Source organism: Cupressus sempervirens, chromosome 4, assembly GCF_028749045.1.
Source record: "Cupressus sempervirens isolate cs-2001-9-10 chromosome 4, ASM2874904v1, whole genome shotgun sequence".
Taxonomy (NCBI): domain Eukaryota; kingdom Viridiplantae; phylum Streptophyta; class Pinopsida; order Cupressales; family Cupressaceae; genus Cupressus; species Cupressus sempervirens.
This window is the reverse complement of record NC_143121.1, coordinates 39,248,768-39,269,423: the sequence shown is the minus strand read 5'-3', so window position 1 is coordinate 39,269,423 and position 20,656 is coordinate 39,248,768. Positions and strand designations below refer to the sequence as shown.

Genomic DNA, 20,656 nt, shown 5'->3' with positions numbered 1-20,656 from the left:
CTCCCTAGCTAGACAAATTCATTTTCTCTCTAAATTTTCTTATGTAAAACAATGAGAAACTAATATTCTTTCAATCAGATTTGGAGAAATGATAAAAAAGACAAACAAAATTCCAAACACGCATGGAGCAAACATATCTTTTCCAAATTGAGAATGCATTCACAAGATTTTAAACCCTACCTTAGACTGATGTTAAAATCTAATAGATGAATGAAATTCCTATTGCAAGCAAAATCCTTCAGCCACAAAAATTCCATTCTTTTCCAAACCCCAGAGTTGCTCTCCAAACCTGTGTATAGAACTCTAATTAACTTTTAGGGTTTCTGTCTTCACTAGTTCTAAATTGCAATTATTTTGTATAATTATTCCTTTCATGCACAAATAATCCAATTTTTAATTAAAATATTCTTTTATTATAATTTATTTATTTCTCAACTTTATTATTTAAAGTAATTTCATAAAAAATATATGTATTTATTAATGTCATTTGATTTCCACAATCCATTAGTAATATCATGAGAATTTCTGGAGTTTGATTGTGTCGTAATTTTTAAGCATCAAACTCCAGAAATTCTCATGATATTAATATATGTATTTATTATTTAATTAATAAGGTTAACTTAGGTGCATTATTTAAATGTCACTAACTTTAAATATTTATTAATTAAATAATAATGCTACACCATAATTAAAGTTTAATATTTAATATTTAATTTTCAAATATGTTTAATGTAGTCTTCTAAATTTAGGACTTTTAAATAAAATCTTTTAATTTAACTAAAATCATTTAATCACAAAAAATTTAGAAATGCAATATCATCATATTTTAACATTTTCCCACTTTTAAATTAAATAACATTTGATAAATCATTGTCATCGATCAATCCAAGAATCAAAATTAATTATTCTATCAAGCAAATCACCAAGTCAAAACTTAAGAAATGCACAAGAAAATCAACCAAAGCAAGAACCAAACCACATACGCACAAAAGACTCATGGGCTTTAAAAAGGGTAGACAGTTTGTTACAAGTCCTCCTTGTAGGACAAGTATTTAGGTTGTGTCTGGGATTGAAACCAACCATTATCTTGTCATTCTCACCATTTGAATTTTGTAATGGGGCACGCTCATCCTAGCAATCTAGGGAAGTTGATGTCAGGTACCTACGTTCTGCATAAAAGATGAGCATATACATGTGTATAAATATATCTAAACTAAATAGGCAATGACATGGAGTGGTACATCATGTAGATCTCGACTAGCAGGTGACTACGATTCCCTCCCTTAACTACATCAAACATATCAGATAGAAAGATGAAACAGACACATGCACCATACACATGCAAGTATGAGGTAAGTATCACAGTAACCACAAGTCAAACATCAAATGCTCAGATATAACAATGCATCATTACAAATATAAAATAATCATCTAACATTATTAAGAAAGACATCACATTTATTAATTACAAATCATTTGAAACACCATTAATGCATCGATAACCATATTCATTAACCAACACATAAAAAATAGTCAAATAAGTAATCATCATTGACATATCTTTGATCCAAGTCATCAAATAATATCCTAAAATAGTAAATCAAATATCTCTAAAACTAACAAAAGCATGGTAATGGGCCCAAAAGAGTTTGGCAATTAGAACATAAAAATGAACTACAGGTGGAAATTGCAAGAATGAAGACTAGATTAGAGCAATGAATGAAGATATTGACCAAATGAAAAAGAACGAAATTGGGCATTGATACCAAGGCCAAAGGATAAGAATGTGATTAGAACCAAGTGGGTATTCAGAAACAAATTGAATGAGAAAGGTGAAGTCATAAGGAACAAAGCAATATTGGCTTGCAAAGGATATGCACAATAGGAAGGAATTGACTATGGAGGTACATTTTCCCCAATTGCAAGTTTGGAAGGAGTAAGAACATTACTTGCATATGTTGCTTGCAAAAGAGTCAAGGTATATCAAATGGATGTCAAATCTATAATTTTTAATGGAATATTGGAAGAGGAAGTCTACATTGAACAACCTAAAGGATTTGTTGAACCTAGCAAGAAGAACATGGTATGTAAGTTGCACAGAGCATTGTATGATTTGAAACAAGCCCCTAGAGCAGGTATGAAAGATTACATAAATATTTCGTGAAAATTGGTTTTGCAAGAACCAATGACAATAACAATTTGTATTTGAAAAGTGAATCTGAGGATGAGATATTGTTAGCCAAAATATTTGTTGATGATATCATATTTGGAGGACATGATTTATTATGCAAATCATTTGCTAATGAGATGCAAAAAGACTTTGAGATGTCAACGTTTGGAGAGAAAAATTATTTGTTGGTTTGCAAGTCTATCAATGAAATGAGGTATATACATTACACAATCAAAATATATCAAGGAAGTACTGAAAACCTTTGGAATGGAAGATTGAAGACCAATTGGAACACCTATGGCTACTGGACATAAAATTTCAAAGAATGATGATTTTGCTGAAGTAAATCAAACATTATATAGATCAGTGATTGGGAAATTACAATATGTTGTTCATATCAGACATAACATTACATTAGTTGTTGGCATTGTTGCAAGATTCTCTGCTAATCCTAAGGAGAATCACATGATGGTTGTGAAAAGGATATTGAGATATATGAAAGGAACATAAGACTATGGTTTATGGTATAAGAATAATGACAAGTTTGAGCTCAAAGTTTACATAGATGTTGATTGGGTTGGAAAAGTTGATGACAGAAAAAGTACAAGTGGAGGAACTTTCTTCTTGGGCAGGAGAATGATTTCTTGGATGAGTAAGAAGCAAAATTGTATTTTTCAATCCATGATATAAGTTGAATATGTTGCAACAATAGTTAGTTGCTCAAATATAGCGTGGATAAAGCAAATGTTGGAAGGAATGAAGGAAGAGATTACTGAACCTGTGATGACATGTTGTGATAACACAAGTGCTATAAACATATCTAAGAATCCATTAATACACACTAAGACCAAGCATATTTCAATTAAGTATCATTAATTAAGGGAATTGGTGAAAAAAAGAAGTAAGACTAGATTATGTGAATAAAAGGAACATATAGTTGATATATTTTCTAAGGCATTACCCAAGGATTCATTTGTGTGCCTAAGAGGTAAGTTAGGGGTCATTCCCCTGAATGAAGCAAACTAAGAAGAGATGCAACATTACATCAATTGTTATGATCAAAATATCTTATAGATTGATGTAGAAGGTCACACTTTAAGAGTTGCCTAAACATGTGAAAAGAATGACAATAGATTGAGTTGATAGAGCTACAAGCAGACACATGGCGATATAGGCAAGGACAAAGATAAAAGAGGGAGAGATAATTCAAAAATTAGTTAGTACTGAAGATAAAGAGGGAGATGTGTACATAGATGTCTTTGGCATTATTATCAAAAAGGGAGATGAATGCCAAGTTACCATTCAATATATGAAGATGTGCGAGGGAGATGAGTGTCTAGTTGCAATTGAAGACTCTCAATTGGTATCGTAGGGGGGAAGTGTAAATAAGTGCAAAGAGGAATCATATCAAAGATTGCATGGATGAGAATAAAAATGAAACTAGGGATAATAATGAAGATTTGATACAGAGAACAATGGGAGCTAACAACAAAAATCTAGAGAATACTTTTGCCAATGCATCGTAACTAAAGGTGTTGCCATCGGTGCTAAAGAGGGAGATTGTAGGAACTACAATTGGAATAATCATTATGTTGTCATTGATGTCAGACCTTATTGGTAAGAAATTTACTAATAGTGTAGAATGTCATATTATTTGATTGATGAACAGGATTTTGAAAGAGAGATAGCAAGGTGAACTAGTAAAGTTTATGAGTAAAGAAAAGTAAATATGATGGAACTACAAAGGACACTTGATCAGTTAGTATTTGACAAGATATTGTGTTGGTTGATAATTGTATTAAGTGATCAAGAAATATGAGTTGAAGAGAAGAGATTATTGTTGCAGGTCAAGAAGTTGAGTAAAACATGAGTTTGACCGAGTGACAAGTGACTAGGTCAATGAAAAAGTTAAGCATTACCAGGCAGAAGATTAAGGAACTTAAGTATTAGCCAAGCAATGGTATTGACTGAACAAGATAAAGGGAAACTACAATAATGACCGATTACAGTGATGATCAAGTAAGTCAGTGTAAGTCAAGCTAGATAAATCAATAGTGATCGAGATACGTAGTGATGACCGAGTCAAAGAACATAGTGATGATTGAGTGTCAACAAATTAATAGTATGTGAAAGATTCAAGATTTGAGGCTGACATAATTGAATTTACAGAATAGTCAAAATGCATAAAAGATGAGGATTGATGAGATGACATATTAAATGCATAAATTGAGTTTGTTAAATGATCTAAGGTGAATATTCAATGAGAAGTTTCAAGGAAAGAAGAAAGACAAAATGATGAATAGATCCAATAAATATGATCAAACCCTAATATCTACGGTTATGTTTTAGCAAAAAAAGATCAAACCTATCTATTTAAGGAGGCACATGAGATGTTTTACAATTTTTTTTGGCTGGAGAATTTGTAAAGAACAAGAGTTGTAGAGGAAGAGTGAGAAGTTGGTGAAAGCGAGATTGCTTGAAGTGTTTCCAAGAAGATCAGGGACATAGAATGTGATGAAGAGTAGTCAATGGACTCGGAATGAGCCAAAAGGAGATATGGATAGGAAAAGTAAGTTATGATTTATTAGATCAACCTATCTGTTACTTTCTAACCATTACAGTAGTAAAAACCTTTAATCAAGGTTGACCTAACAATCATATTAAAAATCCTTTAATCAAGGTGGCATTCTAATGGGATATTTTAAAGACCTCTGGCAAAGTCACTCCTAACAGGGTGATTAAATCCTTTAACAGGGTCACACCCAACAATGTGTTTTGTAACCTTTAATAGGGTTGGCTCTTAACTGAGCTCACTTTAGAAGAGTTAAAAAGTGGTTGCATGTTACTTGGTGACTTTTCCCAAATTGGGTTTCCATGTTAAATCCTGATGTCATACTTGTGTGAGTGTTATTTTCATGTTTCATGCTATTTACTATTATATGTTTGTGTAATTTGACATACACTAAAACAGAGAGCTAAGTGTTCATATGAATAAGTTGGATTACTGATGATTTTCTATATGGACCAAGTGTATTTACAAGTTTGATTAAATTGTTTGAAGCTATTAAAAGTTTAATTGGTACATCTAGACCTAAGGATAATTGATTCACCCCCTCTTAGTAACCCTTATCATTCTAACAACTTTTAGTTCCTTAGATAACTTTAGTATAGATGATTCCTTTGGTATTCTTTAGGAGGCCAATGATAGTGATTTAGGGTTAAAGAGATCATTAAGTGGATTTTCACAAAGTCAAGGGAATCAAAATCAAACATTAAGATTTCTTCTCTAAACTAGACATTTTGGAAGCACTAGGTGTAACACCTTGTTCTTAGATAATATAAAAGTCCTTACTAAAATTATGGGCAGTTAAAAAACTATGATGGTGCATAATGAAATGAGATTCAAGGTGGTGGATGAGAGGATTACTAGTGTATAAAGCTTGCTGGAGAAAAGAGGGGAGCAGAGCAATACATTTTTGGAAGCTTCTATTAAGCACTTGAATATCCTAGTTAGTAAGCTAGAACAAATCAATCAAGAAGGCCATTGTTTGTATTGAGGAGATGAAGGATAACAGTCCTGAAGGTTAGGCCAGACCAAGGAAGAGAACCTGTGCCAATACCAAGAAGAAAGAGGCTTTAAAATCCAACAAGGATTTCAAGGACCTCAAGGTTGTTGATAAAATGTCCCACTTGGATCTCAATGCCATTGTGCTTCTTAAGAACTTTGTCTAACTTTATGTTTTTCTTATATTTTGTGTTGTTTGTTTGTTGCCCTTAGCTAGTTTATAGTGTCTTGTTTCCCTTTTATCTATTCTTACCAACATTTTGTTTTGGGTTTTTGGTTTTTATGTTGTGGCACTAGTTTTTAGCGCTCATATCAATATAAATCCTATGTAAATGGGTTTTAGGTCCCTAAAATCTATGTTTCATGTAATATAAAATAATATAAAAGTTCTTGTTAAACATTTCCATGCCATGCTCATCAGTTTGAATCATTATCCTCGATCCTTCGATCAAGGGGATTACTTCATTACTTTAGTGTTCTTAAATCATCCATTGTTAAGGCTTATCAAACTCATGGTCAAGCTTCCCATTTGGTTAATAGATACTCAACTCAAGGATAAATTTTCATGGCGAGAAGTGTGGAAGGAATGGTTCCCAATAATTTTAAGTATGTATGGTTCCCAATAATTTTAAGTATGTTTTGTATAGAAACAAATAATGCACTCAAATTCCCATTGAATAAGTTATTTAACTCAACCTTGATACCCTTGGTATTTAAACTTTGGGAAGCCATAAGTATAAAACTTCTTCTCACGTGGATATTTGATTTAGGACAAAGGATCATGAAACTCATGCACAAAGCTAAAAAGGATTAAAACAATGCAATGTCCCAAGGAAATGACCAATTAATCATTCCATAAAAATGATTGCAAATTAAACAATGAATTACATACAAATTAGATATAAAAAAGAAAAGTAGAAATAATGCAAGTATAAGATACATCTGGTTCACAAAAAGTTAATGTGTTGGGAAATGAATATTCACTGTTTTACGCACATGAACTATATATTAAGCTTCTTTCCCTTTAATTACATTACGGAGGAGAGTGGATTCATTTGGTTCAACCTCATGTCTCGTTAAAGAGGATTAAGCACAAGGTGAGTCCAATCACTCCTTAAGTGAGTTGAAAATTAGATATCAAAAGATATAGGGCTAAATGTGTGCAATTTGTAGCAATTAACGTGCACAAAAAATCGCAGATCAAATATGTAGACAAAGTAAAAATTTGGAGAGAGTGAAGAGAGATGAATCTATGTCTAAAATCATAGCCCACAAGTAGATGACAATGTAGGTTTAGGTTTTGTTGTTCTAGAGTATCAGATGCAAAGGAAAAAAGTATTTTTCTAAATTAGGATGTTGTTCATATATTAACTTGAATGTTTCATCAGAAAAGTATTAAATAGAAGTATAAAATATCACCACCGTCTATTTTTTTTTTCACTTTTGCAAACACTAGTTATGCAGGTCTTCATTCATTCTTCTTGGATCTAGTTTTGTGTCTTTGGATCTTGTCAACCTCTACATGTGACATAAAGAAAATATTGTTAAATTAGTAAGGCCTTCATAGATCTAACCCTAAGTTTGGAATTAACCCTCTAATTGAATTGAAATTGAAGCAATGTAGTTGAATTGAAAGTTTTTCTAAAGGGGTAGAGGTTAGATCTGACATTGAAATCCTCAAAAGGCACCTTCACAAGTATCCCTTGTGTTGGTGTCTTCATGAAAAGGTTGATGTTTCCATGTATAATCAACCTCATAATGGCTCGATCATGGACACAATCTCAAATGCTTAAAATTATAACTTTAGTTCTTCACTGCCTTAATAATGCTTGACTTATTGCTCATTGAATTGTATATGTTAGGCTATGATTCTCCCAATTTATGTCCTAGATGAGGGGGTGCAAGTTACTTTTATATATCTCTTCATGAAATGTAGTTGATTTTTCAAAGTAGATCAATACTGAGAAGGAATTCTCATCCATGCGTCTTGACTAATTGAGGGCTCGAAATTAGGTCCCTTTAAGTGGGACAAGGGTACCTCGGGCACCATTGTCCAACCTATTAGGGCCAAACAAAGGACAAGCGACCCAATGACAAATAAAATTTGCAAATTTGAAGTCATTGTGTGCAAAATCAAACTTGGCCAAGCACATAAGGCCATAACGCTAAATGAGGCCTAAGAAAGTATGAAATTGTATATCCTGATAAAATTTACAATGCTACAACACCAAACTTGGATGCTCTATTTCAGGCTCATTCCTCCTCTAGCAAGCTATTAAATGTTTTTTCATAAGTTGGTCAAAAGTCATAATCCACTTTATAATCGGTAAAACCATTTTTGTCCACATGGACACATTAATACTATACAAACATAATAGACACAAATATTAGGAATTGCAAGGTGTACACCATCTAATTGTGATATGGTCGAATAAGAAGGATGAAATATAAAGTACTAAGTGTGATTTACAAATTTCAAGGACTCTTCAATATATATGTTAACCATATAAAAAATATTTAATCCTAATAAAGGTTGAGCAAGTGAAAGACAATAGAAAATTTAGAAAGAAACTTATTTTGCGATAGAATCAATCGAAATAAACTAAAAGAATTCCATAGTTTACCTATTATAGATTTATTTGGACACTTTGAACTATCATAGAAAATGGTCAAAATATTGCCAAGATGCTAAACTGTTTCAACAAATATTCAATTGCCATAGCAAAGTTATTCAAAACATTCCAATAGACTCATTGGAACATAAGAAAAAATAAACTTAAGGCAAAGTGCATAAAACATGGTGATATGCGATATCATTTAAGAACAAATATTAACGAGTTGAATTCCACTTTAGAAATGCATGATAGCTATCAAAATATCATCTAATACTGTTTTAAGCTTATCAAGTTTCTCCAACAACATTAGATTTGTTAAGACACATTCATTTTCAAACACTGAAAAATTAAAGTTGCATATTAAGATCAATAACACATATATAAGATTAAGACAGTAGACACATCAACAAATCAACAAAACAATTGTAAAATCAAATAATCATAAATAAAACAAGGTAACATTATATTTAAACTTCCTTACATAAAAAATAAGTACTCTTATAATTTTATCAAAATTTTTTATCAAGCATTTATAAATTTAAGGTTTTATATTAAAATACATCAATAAATGAAATCAGTTAAAATTATATCAAAAACTAACATACATATAAAATTTAAGTACTCTTATAATTATATTATTTTTATATAATACATTTATAAATTTAAAGTTGTGATGCCACAAATATAATATGAAATCATAGATACATCAACAATAAAAAATAAAAAAAAAACTAAAATTATATCAAACTTACTTACATCAAAACATTTAAGTACTTCTATAATTTTACTCTTTTTATATAGTAGTGCTTTGAAGCTCCACTCTAATAACCCTTTAAAATCATTATTAAATTTAAACCTTACAATAAAGAAGTCTTATATGATTGACCAATAATTTTATCAATTTTTAAATTTTACATAATCTTTTTATAAAACTTTGGCATCTAAATTAAAGATTAATTATTATTATTTCAATAAAATATTCAATTAACTTAGATAAGTTGAACATGTACGTCTCATTTTATTAAGATAATAAGCTCTAATTAATATCGTTAACCAAATCCTCTCCCTGAAAACTCTAACGGTGCCCAAAACCCCTCGCACGTCTGCCACGTGTGTACTCCCTCCATCAATCAACATGCACAAAATTTATGTTTATTTTTCACTTCCCCCTCGGCTGAACATAAATTTATTATTATAAATACAATAATTAAAAAAAATACTACAACCGATAACATTTACTGGACTTTTGTCGTTCTTCGGTTTTTGTTTTTTTTCCTCTTTCGCTCGCTCTTGCGCCCTTTCCGCCCATTTCATTTCCTTTGTATTCTTTATTCATTCGATAGTCGATTTCTTCCTCTCCCTCTGAAAGAAGGGTTTTCAGGGTTTCAGCGGTTTGAGGAATTCGAACCCGCGACTCCCCATTCTGCCCGCCGCCGTTCTAGTTTAAGTCCTCGCCTCTTCTGCCGGTGATTTATTTCCGGTGAATTTACCTTCGCCAGCGCCACGATCGAGCCGCGGGAAATTTCAATTTGGTGCAAGTGCAGAAGGTTTTCTCGTAGACGCCGTTGTTTTGTTTACGGCTAGTTTTGCCGGTGAGGCGGGCTCCCGTAGGTATTGGCAGGCTCTTATTTGGTATGGGGATTTCTGAAGGGCGAAACGGCGCCGAGGCAAACCCCATGCAGGTATTCAAGGCTCAATTTTGGATGCTAGTTAATTATTTTCCTATGGCTTCCGCAAGGGCAATCTTTAAGCATAGTTGTTTTAGGTTTTCGTATGTGCAACTCTGAGCATCATTCTCGTTTGTCTTCATATGTGCAATATTGAGCGATACGTTTTCAGGCCTTGCTCGTTATTTATGTTCTGGTGCTTACATTTTTAGCAAGTGCAATTTCGAGCTTGTGCTGTGTGATGTTTGCTCGAGTGCAATTTGGTCATGATTAGTTTGTTTCTTTACCTGTTCGGCTTCGAGGGTGTGGCCGAGGATTCCATTTCTTCTAAGTTGCTTTTACGAATAACATCTGGAGTGTAGTTATTTAGGTTTTTGCATTCGCCGGTTAATTTTTCTTTTCATTTTCAGGTTCTTGAATAGGACAATATTGAGCATTTGTCGCATGAGATTCTCAAAGTACTGCAAATTTTAGCATCATTGTTTGTTTCTTTACGCCTTTTGTTTTTTAACGGCACAATTGTGCAAATCATTTTGTCACTGTCATTTTCACAAGTACAAAATCGAATATCATTATTTTAGGGTTTTAATGCATAATTTTAAACATCGTTAGTAGAGGGATTTTCACAAGTGCAATTTTGAGCATTTGTTGTGTTTCATAAGCACGGTTATGAGCATCTTTTATAGGCCATTATATGCTCAATTGTGAGTATAATTATTATTTGTTTTTAAAATTGCATATTCGAACATTTTCTATTTTAAACTTCAATAAGTGCTCTTCTTAGCGTTTATTAGCTTTAAATAGGTAAATAAGAATACAAGGAACCTCTGGTTGGTGAGGCATAAGTAGGCTGCCCAGACCCTGAATAGAAGTAAAGTTTGAAGTCTGTTCAGTTTTGCTTGTTTTCTGGCAAACTTGTGGAAGCGAGCTTCAATGATTTTTTCACTTATTTTTTTTTGCCCTGACATGAGACAAAAATTACAGGCCTCTTGGTTGTGTAAATTTAGTTGAAAGTACTTGAAACATTGTTGTTTTAATTTTTCATGGATAAACTTTTATCTATCTATCTATCAATCTATCTATCCATCTATATATATTTATATATATTTTGCAAAGCTTGTGGATTTTACTATAATTACTTTTTGACAAAAGTGAGTACTGTAGTGTTTTTATCTCTCTATGCTTTTGCCTAATTGATATGCAAAAAGAAAATTGCAATAATACACACACACACTCTCTTTCTCTCACACACACACATATAGACACACACAGACACACACATACATATGTATATGTGCATATATATACATATATATCAACTAAATTTTACATTTTCTTCTGTTTTTGAAGATTGCGTTTTTTTTTTTTTTTGAAGTTTTGTTCTACCATCAGTGAAGACAATAGTGAATTTATTGTAATTTATTGTATAATGCATTCGCTCTTTCATTTCTACACAGTTAGGATGTAATTTAACTTGGATAGTTAATGATGTGCTTAAGTGGTTATTTATCCTTTTGTTTGCATATGTCTGTGTCCCGAATGAGTAACCAGTATTTTAGAGTTTGTGCTCTCTATTCTTTTGATAAGATTGTGCTTAGCTTGTTTGTGTACACAATTTATTCTCATAAGTGATTTTAAAGCAACTATTGAAATATGAAATTGTAATTTCAGCATTTTGCTCTGATTGTTGACTCAAAATAAATTGCTATAGGAATTGAGCCCAAGTAAATATTCTATACTTTCATACTTTGTATAATATACTATACATGTAGTACTTGAAATGCTAGTTATGAAAGAATATATTATAGTATAAGAAGTAAAATAGCAAAATTGCAAATGCCAAATACAGTATTTGAAATACTAAATACAGACTACAGTGTACTTGAACCTTGAAGTTTTATACAGTGGAAATTGAATCACTAATTACTATTGGTCTATTAGAAATTAGAATACTAAATAAAATTGTCAAATCAGCAAATGGAAGATTTATATTATATCAAAATATGATGTAGCACTGCATGAATTGCAAGCAAGAAACACAAACATAGAAACTCCCAGTTCTGATTTTTATTTAAGGTAGTCAGCATAATTAGCAATAATGTAAGCAATAGCAGCCACAATTATAAACTGCCCATATAATGTATGTAAATAACCTGAAAATGTTCTCCTACCAGCCAAAAAAAGTAAATTTGTCCACCCCCATGTTCCCGCGGTGGTTGAGAGGTGTCGGAGGGACACCAAGCTCTGTCCTCAAGTCTCCTGAGCATCCGTGTACTAGAGACTCCCATGTTTCACTGGGTAAAAAGCTTTAGACATCCCATGGCAACATAGGGACATCACACAGCAAAAACAATCTCCACAAGTAGTTGGCACAAAATCCCAGACACAGATCTGCTCAGAACATGAAACTCCCTTTCTGAGGGAAGAGGGTAAAACAAAAGAAAACCAACTCACCCTGTAGAAACCCATGGTTTGCAAGTGCTTCAACTCTGTTTGCAGGATTAAGCCAACATAGAAAAATGACATGGAGAACTCCTGGGCCATAAAATGAACTGGAAATGTGACTGAAAACAGCTGCCAGATTTTTATACAAACCCATGAAATGTTTCTGCTGCAAGAAAAAGACCTTCCCGTGAGTTGGACAAACAATGGCAAACAACAATGGGTTTGGAAAACCTTCAAAAACAAACCACAAAACTTTGAACAAAAAACTTCCAATGAAAAATCAATTAGAAAAATTTCTGGAAAAAGTTTCCAGGTAGGAGGATAGAATTTAAAAAAAAAAATATGCCAAATTTTATAAAACTCCATCGGCTCTCTTTGATACAATGTATAATGGGAACTGTATATTTAATAATGAAAATGAGGTTACCTTACATGAGCAATTACATTACAGTGTTTCTTAACGAGCAAACATAAAATGACCGAATTAGAAAGCATCTAAACTTAAGACGAGTGAGATGACCATTAGAGAAACATTACATTATTTTAAAAAGTTCTAATCTCAAGGTCAAATCTTTAAGTCTTTTTCTTCTATGCAATTAAAAATTTAAATGTAATGATATTTTGTTCCTTAAAGTAAATTCTGGTATATATATTTTATGTAAATTGTTTTATCTGCTCTTTAACATAACTGTTTATTGGAGGCCTTGATGCGGAGCCGGATGTGCTCTGTATGCATGCAGGAAGCACATCCCATGATCCAATGCATCCACAGCGCATCCAGGCACAAAAATGTCAATATTGACATTAAAAATCAAAAAACACAACTTGCTTGCACAATATTTTTGAGATAATGGCTGAGGTTATAGCCATATCCAAGCACAACAATGAAAATTTAGCCTGCAGCCTTCAGTACCAAATAGTCCCCTCTTCTTTCGTAAGCGACAGTTACACTTACTTATTCAAGCTTATCTATATATTAGCAACATCCCTAACCAAGGAACAGCTTCATCTTGAACATAACTCTGTTACCCCAGAGAAGCAACATATTTGCAAGCTTTCACAGTGCAATCAATATTACTACTGGAAAGATTGATCAGTTGCTCATTCACCCTATCCTCTCTAGCCCCATGCCTGCATAAACTGTCATGAATAAATATTTCCAGTTGAACAAAACATGCATTCGTTATAAACCAAATATTGCATCAGTGATCTACAGAATTGGCCCATTGGGTATGCTTTGAAATTATGAAAACTTGAGGGTTCCTAATTTTGGAAGTTAGATTTTATTTCTGTTGATTGTCTACTTCTGTTTGTTGTTGAGATATATCTCGAGCTAGTTGAGTTTCAACATAGAAAGGTGATCCACATCTAGAAATTAGGCAGAAAATTTGATCTTTCAACATACTGGTACCCTCTAATAACCAACATTTTATGCCAAATGCTTTCATTTGTATTTGATGTCTACCAATGATGAAGTATCATACTATCAAATGATTTAATTTTGTATATTACTTGCATTTCTTTGCACAGACACACACATATATGTGTACATATATTTGAGGGTTCATTATTTTAGAAGTTAGATTTGATTCCTGTTGATTGTCTATTTCTGTTGGTTGTTGAGATATATCTCGAGCTAGTTGAGTTTCAACATGGGAAGGTGATCCATATCTAGAAATTAGCTAGAAAATCTGATCTTTCAACATACCGATACCCTCTGATAAGCAACATTATATGTAAACTGCTTTCATTTGTATTTGATGTTTACCAATGATGAAGTATCATACTATCAAATGATTTAACTTTTTATATTTCTCGCATTTCTTTGTGCGCGTGCACACACGCACACACACATCTATATATATAAATGCATCCAAAGACCCCAAAAAAGTTTTCGCACATTTGATTCTCGCGCACACATCTACATCTCTATTGGCAACATAGCTTTTTTTATCTTTGTGCTTGCACACCATTTTTCAAATTTTTGTGCTTGCATCTCAATTGGCAACATAGCTTTTTTTTATCTTTGTGCTTGCACACCATTTTTCAAATTTTGAGTTGGTTCTCCAGCGCTGTTCTGTTTTCATTTTCTTTTAAAACAGTTGTACCAGTGCTTTCTACATCTGCCTTTACATTTTAACATCCGTAGGGGATATCATGCTGTTATGTTTGTTGTGAATATCAATCTAGTAATTTTGCTGTTATGATGAGATAGGAAATTCTACAATAGACTTTTATAGATCTCTTGTTCAAACTTTGCATCTTGTGAGTGAAAAAGGGTTTGGTGTTCGGTTTATATGTATTATGTTATATGGATTTTAAAATTTTGAATACTCTAAACAGGATCCATTGTATTTGCTGTAGTAGTTATTCTAACATATTTGTTTTGCCCTGTTAAATATCAATAACATTGTGCTTTTTCTGTTATTTTTTCAATATACAGAGGGTCAAGGTTTACCGCCTGTCTGATGATGGAAAGTGGGACGACAGAGGCACTGGTCATGTGAGTGTTGAATACCTGGAGGTAGGTGATTCTAACAAAGCACACTTTTTGTTAACTTACACAAGTTCCAATGATATGAAACAGTAAAACAAGAAGCTCATGCTTAGAAAAAAAAAATAAAAATGTATTTGATATGATTGACCTCTTGTAAGTGCCGAGTCTACAAACAACTATATTTATTGTCAATGAATGAAGCATGGAATTCTACGAATCTTGTATTAAGTGTCTACAAGCATGAGCTATGTGTTTACTAATTAAAAATTCCTGCATTTAAGAGTTATGCATTCTTAAGGTGACTGCTGGAAGTAATTTGAAGGGAGAAAAGTCTAGCAGTTCATATCTATTACAAAAAATGTAGATATTTTTTTTAGAATTTTAGGAGGTCATTTGCAACATTTGCCACTTTTTAATGTGATTCTTCATTATTTTGAGATCTTGTGTAAATTGGGTTTTCACTTACATCTCTGTTATGGGTCTTAGTCCCTCTCACTGCTTCATCACAGTCGCCTCTCCTACTTTGATTCCTTGTTTAAAAGTCCACCATTTTTTGTTGTCACTTCAGCTTAAAGCTTTCATGTTTGTATCCTATTTGAAACCCTATTTCATGTTTTATGACTGTGGCTGCATATGAGAAGAATGAAATCATGTTAATTTGTTGTTTTTCTTGTATTACATATACTTCTAAAGTGATATTTTCAAGGGAAGACTAAATCGATTTGGGATCAATAGAATGGCTAACTATCTACTTGCACTTCTTTGTACAGTCAATATTTGTGTCTGCACTGCTTATGTTTTTCACTTCATCCTTTCTGTTTCTGTCTTTAATTTTATGTTAGTTCTATTGTCATGTTTGGTCTGTGATAAATATACTAGACCTAAATGGGCTTCACATAATGCATTTCTAACACAAATAAATCAAATTCTATATCCTTGATATTTAAATAATTATCTGAAATATGTACAGATATCTGTGTGCCTGTGGGCACATGTGTGTCATGCACATTCATTTGTGGTTTTTGGTGTTTCTGAAACTTGTATTGATTTGATGAATGATTATCTTTATTTGTTTACAACACATGGTTTATTTGCTTTGAATGATTTGCAGCAACCAGATTCAATTGGTCTGGTAGTAATAGATGAAGAAGATAATGAAACTTTGCTTCTTCACCGTATCTGTGCAAATGATGTCTATAAAAGAAATGAAGGTAGTTCATGATTTCATTAACCATCATTTGATATTCTTTCCTTGTTTCAAAATTGTGTGTTAGTCAGTTTGGAATTTAAAAAGTGGTAAAATCTAATCTGTTCATTTTAGATACAATAATTGCTTGGCGAGATCCTGAAGTTGCTACGGAGTTGGCTCTTAGTTTTCAAGAGTCAATGGGTTGCTCTTTTGTATGGTATGAGACATCTTAATATTTTTTGTTCTAGAGTTCATCCTTAAATTTTATGTTATCCAATTCTTTTCTTTTAAGCTTCAAATTATAATTACTTTGTGTAATTGTTTTCTAGATGGTTATAGAAATCTCTGATGGTTGCATGTGAGATGAATAATATTGTTTGAAATCGGTTCTTCTGTTTCTGCAGGGAGCAAATCTGTAGTGTCCAGAGGTCAATTCAGTTTCCTGGTGTGGGAGGTGGGATGTTTTACCCTGAAATTTGGTTCATATTACATCTCGCTAGTCATGTAAATTTGTAATGCTAAATTGTAGCAAGCTTGTTAATAAATGTTCATTATAATATGTTTATTAGGTGCAGAAATTGGACCACGCCCACCAAATGATGAAGTGGACCATGCTGGTACTTCCCAAGGAAATGGTAATTTTTATTGTCATATTTCTTGTCTGTAAATTAGTATTCTGTAGAATCAAAGATCATACTTGATATTGTGAAGTATAACTTGCAATGCTGATCACCATGAACTGTCTTTTGAGGTGCCAGCTGTGAAATCTGTAATTTGTATGTTGCAATTTACAGTTTTCTTTTGTAGTTAACTGTTTTCTTATTGCAAGAAACTTATAAACTTACACAAAATTGCATTATTTGGAATGTATATGGTTTATCTTTATTTTTTAATAATTGAGAACTTTGTTTGTATGTTTGTAATTTTATGTTGTTAATTATATTTGATTTTGACTTCCTTCATGTCAGGCAAGATCATTATATTGATTGTTAATAGTATTCAAGTGTTAGTAATTCCTGATTTCTAAAAGGCTCCACCTTGAACCTTGGACCATCTCCTGATCTTGGAGACTTATATGGAGATGTTTTCAAGCAGTAGGAAACTTCAAACGAGTCTTCGAGTAATCTGGAAATTTCAAGCAGTTTCTTTGAAAATGAAGAAACTCCCAGTAGAGGTTCTCAGACATATCATATAAATTACTTTTGATCTTCTTATGGTACCATAAGTTAAATTTTTTTCTTTCTTCAGAATTTGGCCGAAATGAATTTTACACCCAAAATAATGATTTAATCTATAATGATGTTCAAGGTTTTTAAAAGATTTATATTATGAAAAAAAATATCTAGGGAAACATATTTACTGTCTGCCAACCTGTCAAGATAACCTAATCATGTGAAATTTCTCTTTAATTGAGAATTTTAGTTGTTCTTTAGCACAAAACTGAGCACTAGATGTTGATACGTGGATCATCATTAAAGATTTACCAAATTTCATCAGGTTGCAGAGGCAAATTGCTGGTAAGAAACCTTGAGTGGATGCATATTTCTAATGGATTGTAAGGACATTAAAATAGTGACATGTTTTTGGCTATGCTTCTTTGTTTGATGTGAAGGACATTAGCACAGAATGTTCAAGAGAGTAGCTGTATTTTTTCAGTATTTCGCATTACTGTCATTTGCCTTAGGCTTGTAGTAGTGCTTTTCATCTATGTAAGTCCAAAGACAATTTAGTGTGAAATAGCAGTCATGATCATAGATGCTAATTAAGGATTCTATGAGATTTTTTATATGTCTGAACTTTGTAAGGGTACTTGCCAAAAGCAAATATAGAAAGGTTTGACTAAACTGAACAAAACTCTATAGGCTTGAATTCAACCTATAAAGGAATGTTTTCTTGGAATTCTCACAATCCTGATCATGGGCTCTTTCAGGCGATTCTGGTTGTGAAACATACCGGAATGAGATTCTAAAACAAATCTCCTGTGGGTTCGTCCACGGTTTGTGATTATAGATGGACAAATGTTTAGTGATTCTAGTTTAATCTTTTTGATATTGAAACCTGAAATTAATTTAGAATGCTATGTTCAAAAAGTAGAATTTTTATAATGGTTTCATTTAGGATGTGTTGTTAATTGCATAGTTGGAAAACTCAGACTTGGCAATAACTCGGCCTAATATTTTTAAAATAGTTGAAACTGCCAAAAACTCAGCAAAACAATCAGCAATAAATTGGCGCTTCTATCGAAATTTGAAAATATAATAATTAAATTTTTTTTGAATACACACATATTCACCTAATTTGTAGAACATATACTGATTTGAGATTTCTATCACATATTAATCAAAGGTTTGAGTTAAATACATAGCAATTAGAACCTAGCATATATATTAATTGCATTTGACTTTCTATGTTTTAAGTTATTCACGAGTTTTAGCAATTTTTAGCCCTAAATATCACTGCACAACGACGGAAAACTCAGCCACTTGTCTTAAGGAATTATATTGTTCCCTGTAGTGACGACCAATATATCACTAGTTTACCGATACATCGCAGATATTTTCATCCGTGGACTTAAATGACATTCTAAACTTAATTTATTTCTTTAGCTATATATATATATATATATATATATATATATATATATGTATATGTATATATTTTGTTATTGTATTGAAGTACCAAAATCTAAACCATTTTATTTTTGTATTCGGCAACTTAGATACTGACTATCCGATTTTTTTTTAATATTTTAGTTGTCAGTGACAATACCGAGGTTTTCTAGATCATAAGGTTAGGTTGGGACAACTTTTTCTCAGATTTTAACAAAGTGGTGATACTTTGGAGCTTCAGCATGACATTGGCCATTGAGTTTTACTACTGTTGTAGTGAATCTAGTGATAATTGGGTAGGGTAGTGACAGCTGTATAATCACGTGGGAAGTTGAAGTGTAAACAAAACAGGTGTATAGACAAACTGGCCGCAGACTGGTCCCTGCCAGAAATATAAAAGTCAGCTTGCGTGATGGAAAAAATTCAATCGTAGCAGTAATTTGTATCAAAGCGAATGTTTGTTTTGGTTATATTTAAATTTCCTATATATCGTATAGGTTTTAATTTTAATGCTTTGTTAAATGGTAAAGCTCATTGCCTGAAGCAATGTTTGAGGACTTGGACTCAGCTTGGCAGCCCAGAATTTGGACTTGGGCATGGCTGAGCAGCGCAGAATTCGCTGAAGGGTTAGTAACTTTGGGAAGGCTTGTTGAGATTTTTTTACTTATTCTATTGTAGCTACATCAGCTTCTTGTTCTTGTCTGTCTAAAACTCCTTTACTTCCCTGGATTGCTCTTGATTAATTTTCTCAGAACTATTCATTCCTCATGGAACGATCCCGCATATTGTTCAGTGGGAATTAAAAATCAGAGTATAGACAGGTTATGGGTTACTTCAGCTGTATCAAATCATTGTTCTTAAATCATCTAGTCCATTTTGTTAAGAGCACCATCTCTGCAGGTGGCAATATTCCATTTCAAATTTAGTTGTGACACATGCTCAAAGTTCAAACTATTCCTTTCTTAAATTAGATCACCTGCAACATTTTTTACTTCTCTTGGCACATTTTCACAGCTTGAATATTGCATATGATCCACTATGTATGCAATCTCTGTATTGTACATTTCCAGCAAGGATGGATTTGGACATGTATAATGTATTACCCTTTTGCAGGGTTGTTTCTAGAAATGCATGGGCTTTATTTGGATATGCAAGGGTTCTCTTGTGTGCCAGTGTTGCACATGAAAACCCTACCAAGAAAGAGTTACACATAGAGTTACCATCTTTGGAGTCACAGATGTACTATTCACAGAACACACTTTTCAATTGAAATAGATGCTTTGTTCAATTGATAATAGTTTCATTAATCTGAAGCCTGGGGTTTTGTAGGAGTAGGAGAAATCAGAACAGGTTGTCATTATCTGGGGATGAACACGAATTTGGTTGTGGTTGATTACTCAATGTTTCAGATGCTAGAATGTTTTCCATTATTAGTCAGTTAAGATAAAGACTAGTTAAACTTGTTTCTGTTCCCCCTATTTTTCATATTGGTCCATTAGTTTTAGATGTGCTTGATGTTCTCAATAGTTTTGTTTATTTGTGCAGTTCATTTATTTCTCATTTTTTCTTTTTTACTGTATTTTCAGATGATGCTTTTCATGGAAGTATCAGTGAACTCAGAGAGTTGCCACATGTGGACTCATCAACACTTCCATCAATTCTTAAGGTAAATTAGGTCATGGTTTTAACTTTTTAAAGTAATTTGTGCAATTTAAAATTGACATTAATGGAATTGAATAGCCTTATCTTGAATGGGTACTAAGCCCTCTCAACACTCCATTAATCCTTAAGGTAAATTGAGTCATGGTTTGAACTTTTTAAAGAAATTTGTGCAATTTGAAATTGACATTGATGGGATTGGACATCCTATCTTGAATAACCACTAAGCCCATACATAAG

General features: G+C 32.5%; 1 protein-coding gene across 2 annotated transcripts in view; it reads left to right on the top strand.

The window, feature by feature from the left end:
• The first annotated feature begins 9,571 nt into the window (after nucleotides 1-9,571).
• LOC149559831 (uncharacterized) overlaps nucleotides 9,572-20,656 on the top strand; it is a 55,042-nt gene continuing 43,957 nt past the window's right edge. The window contains exons 1-7 of one of the 2 annotated variants that reach the window (XM_089824325.1): nucleotides 9,572-10,032; nucleotides 14,906-14,986; nucleotides 16,071-16,170; nucleotides 16,281-16,365; nucleotides 16,553-16,602; nucleotides 16,718-16,783; nucleotides 20,344-20,423. In XM_089824325.1, the coding sequence (XP_089680451.1) occupies nucleotides 9,985-10,032; nucleotides 14,906-14,986; nucleotides 16,071-16,170; nucleotides 16,281-16,365; nucleotides 16,553-16,602; nucleotides 16,718-16,783; nucleotides 20,344-20,423 (510 nt within the window). In that variant the 5' untranslated portion in view covers nucleotides 9,572-9,984. The remainder of the gene's footprint in view (nucleotides 10,033-14,905; nucleotides 14,987-16,070; nucleotides 16,171-16,280; nucleotides 16,366-16,552; nucleotides 16,603-16,717; nucleotides 16,784-20,343; nucleotides 20,424-20,656) is intronic. The other variant, XM_089824326.1, reaches the window with a different exon arrangement.